The sequence below is a fragment of the Thermobia domestica genome, chromosome 8, assembly GCF_964235325.1.
Source record: "Thermobia domestica chromosome 8, izTheDome1.hap1.1, whole genome shotgun sequence".
NCBI lineage: Eukaryota > Metazoa > Arthropoda > Insecta > Zygentoma > Lepismatidae > Thermobia > Thermobia domestica.
In genome coordinates, this window is record NC_137461.1 from 36212524 (window position 1) to 36216447 (window position 3924).

The window sequence follows — 3924 nt, forward strand, 5'->3', positions numbered from 1 at the left end:
CAAGTGATTTGCTTATTGTACTGTACCATTATACTGTTTTACAAAAATTCTCGATTTTTCAGAAAATTACGCCTTAGAATTTACAATTGCCCATATTAGTTTATTCAGGACAATGGAATATATTAATTAGTTTATACATATATGTTGTGTGTGTGTATATATATAGCTATTTTCATTAAATATTCTTTCTACTTAGTTACAGTTTTTGAATGCCCAAGCTTTTGGATGTAACTTGAACGTATATTTCAATTTTTTGGTTGCTTCACACAGACACAAACTTTGTTTATTAATCAGTACTATGTATCTCTCAAGAAAATTTATTGTTCCTCTGAAAATTTGCACAATAAAATATGAATTAAATGATTTGTTCATCCACAATTGTGGAAATTTCTGAAGATGACAACAGACTGTTGCCCTTCTTAAGAATTAAAATATTACTGAGGCAACAGAATTGCATGAACTTCAATCCTTGCGTGAATATCTATTCAGAAAAGTTGTAACAAAAATATTATATAAAAAATAACTTCAGTTAATAATCCTATACTAAATACAAAAGGAATTCTAAGGTTCACTCAATGCTGATATGAGTCGTTTAGTATACATAATACTGCATTCTATGTGTTTATTTATTTAGTTGTAGAGTAATCTAACTATATTGAAGTCGTATCTATATGAATATATTTTATTCCAAAAACTTGCTTAATTGTATTGTTTTGTCGATACTTGAAATACTCGGATAAGTATTTTAAAGTTACCTTCTGTCGTTTCAGGATTCCCATGGTTCTGTGGATAAACTAAGTGATAACTTACCATAATGCAAGACCCAAAAAACTTAAGAATAAACTATGAACATGGCTGTGTAGGGATTATAATTATATAACTGTTTGTTTAGAAAATTCTAATCATTAAAATTGCTTCTATTTAGAGGATCGAAAAATGTGAAAACTGTATTTTAATATATTTACTTTTATAACACGTGGATGAGAAAATAAATTCAAGTTCAGTAAATATTTACTTATTAATTATTTTTCACCTGATTTCGAAACATTAATAGCATCATTAGTGGAAATGTTTGTATATGCATTCGACTATATGATTGAATAGTTTTTAACGAAGTGTTTAGTACCACAAACATAATGTTCTGATTAATAGATTGATGAAATAAAAGAAAAATAATATTTTTATCAACCTCTAGAGAGTGAAAAATCTTCGACCGAAAATATTTCTAAATATATTGCTTTCTCTATTATGCGACAAGGTTTCAACTTTATTTTATTGAACAATATGAAATATGACTATATGTATACATAGTTTGGATTAAAAGGAGTGAAACACAAATCTTACATCAGAAGGATGAATTGCAGCACTATATTAATTTAGCAGCTGATAAGAGGATGTGAGGCAACGAAGTGTCGCGAGTGGTAACGACTGTGTTTCTCAGTCAAAAGTAGCAGTGCCGTAAAGTAGAGGAGCTTGATGGACCCACCCTAACAATATGGTTTGAAAAGACAAATATGTGTAGATGAAGATTGCAGTGATACAAAGTCGCAGTGCACAATAGTATTTTAGGGTCTTCGTGACGATATTTTCGCCCTAGTGAAGGAAGCACTTCGCGAGAAACACTACGGCAGAAGAGAAGCTATCATTCATGTCTATTGAAGTCTCTGCAAGGCATCGACGATATTGAAGCACGAACAGTGTATAACGCTTTCCACATGTGTTACAGGAGATGATAGAGATGATAGAATGACGACATTGAAGGAATGACGCACATGTAGTGCTTCCATACTTTTTACCATTATAAGTAGATAAGTTACTATGCCAGTTGCTAGATAGTATAGTCAAGATATATAATAAGGCATAATAAAAATTCACACAAATAATGCATCTTATATGGGAAGAATTGTATTTTACTTACAGTGCACTATTAACTGTTTGTACTCAATATTGTTTCAATCTCATTAACAAACTGAAATTGATAAGAAATTGCGCAGTAAATCAAATACGTTCCGACATGGATTGGTACGCGAGACGACAGAAAGGTGGGGACAGACATTTGTTTGTTGCTTTTCGCGGAACATTGACTTGCATATTTTTGATTAGAAGTTTATAAAATTTATTATATGCCGCATGCGTGCTGGATTAACCTGGCCCGACTGGACGTTTAAGCCACCGGTCAATCCTTTATGATAACACATGAGCTGAAAAGTCCCGGGCCTAACAAAGAAAACACCGTTTTTTTGGTTCAAAATTAGCTTTATTCATCAACGTAATCTCCATGAAGAGCAACGCAATCAGTCCAGCGCCGCTCTAACATTTCAATACCACTTTTGTAGAACGATTTATCTTTTGCCTCAAAATAGGCCTCAGTTGCAGCGATAACCTCTTCATTCGTACGAAATTTCTTACCGGCGAGCATTTTCTTCAGGTCTGCGAACAGCCAGTAGTCGCTGGGAGCCAAATCTGGCGAATACGGTGGATGTGGGAGCAATTCGAAGTTCAATTCATGTAGTTTTGCCATTGTTTTGATTGACTTGTGACACGGTGCGTTGTCTTGATGATACAAAAGTTTTTTCTTTGCCATATGCGGTCGTTTCTTTGCAATTTCGGCCTTCAAACGCTCCAATAACGCTACATAATAGTCACTATTAATGGTATGTCCTTTCTCAAGATAGTCGATGAAGATTATACCACGCACATCTCAAAATACCGAGGCCATAACCTTGCCAGCCGATTGTTGTGCTTTCGGGCGCTTTGGACGCGGTTCACCAGTTGCTGTCCACTCAGATGCCGATCGTTTTGATTCCGGAGTGAAGTGATGGATCCATGTTTCATCGATTGTCACATATCGACGCAAAAATTCCGGTTTGTTACGTTTAAACATGGCCAAACACTGCTCCAGAAGCATCAACACGTTCTTGTTTTTGGTCAACAGTGAGCAAACGCGGCACCCACTTTGAACAGAGCTTTCTCATAGTCAAATGCTCATGCAATATAAAGCCAACACGTTCTTTTGATATCTTTACGATGTCAGCTAACTCACGCACCTTCACTTTTCGATCATTCAAAACAAGTTTGTGGATTTTTTTTATGTTTTCTGATGTTACTGCCTCATTTGGACGTCCACTGCGTTCTGCATCATCGGTGTCTCTACGACCACGTTTGAAGTCAGCAAACCAACGTTTTATTGTTGTTTCTGATGGAGCGGAGTCCCCATAACACTTTTCAAGCCATTGCTTCGCTTGAACGGTATTTTTTCCCATCAAGAAGCAGTGTAAAATTAAAACACGAAATTGTTTTTGATCCATTGTTTTGAAACTAACACAAGTAGGGTCACTCTTAGCACAATAACTCACAGACGAATGAATAGAATATCATGAAATTCTCACAGCTGTCTTGTGAAGGTTAGTATTCACTGAAAACAAGGTGACTGCAATACAACTAGCGCCATCTATGTGTTAGGCCCGGGACTTTTCAGCCCATGTGTTATATTAATAAAGATTCTATTTAATAATAAAAATAATAGAAGTAAATATCTCTCAAACTTTTACGTAATTTTTGTAAAAAAACTAAGAAAATAATTTACGTACTTTGTGAATATTTAAAAATCATTCTAATGTTCTTGACAAGTTGGCAAGTGATAGCTATGCTTTCGGGGCAAGGCTTCTGTTTTCTTTAGTATTCTCCTAAGCAAGTGTTGTCAGTTAGATAATTTGTTTGATGGTAGATCTTTTACCATTACCGTCTTTACTTTAAAGATTATAAATGAAATATTATCAGCTACTTTTCCTGCTTATATAAGGTATTGCCATAATAACGATATTTATAGGTGTCAAATAATTTTACATTTTTTGTTTGAAGTTACAATTTCTTGTATATATATATATATATATATATATATATATATATTCATGGTAGAGATAT

At 34.1% G+C, this 3924-nt stretch overlaps 1 protein-coding gene across 1 annotated transcript; it reads right to left on the reverse strand.

The window, feature by feature from the left end:
• Nucleotides 1-2876: 2876 nt before the first annotated feature.
• Nucleotides 2877-3263, reverse strand: LOC145692085 (protein GVQW3-like). Its single transcript, XM_081767378.1, has one exon. The coding sequence runs from the start codon at nucleotides 3261-3263 to the stop codon at nucleotides 2877-2879; it is 387 nt and encodes a 128-aa protein (XP_081623504.1).
• Between the last annotated feature and the right edge of the window lie 661 nt (nucleotides 3264-3924).

Excerpts from the sequence above, each read along its gene's own strand:
- LOC145692085 (XM_081767378.1), bottom strand. The coding sequence starts at position 3,263 with ATGGGAAAAAATACCGTTCAAGCGAAGCAATGGCTTGAAAAGTGTTAT.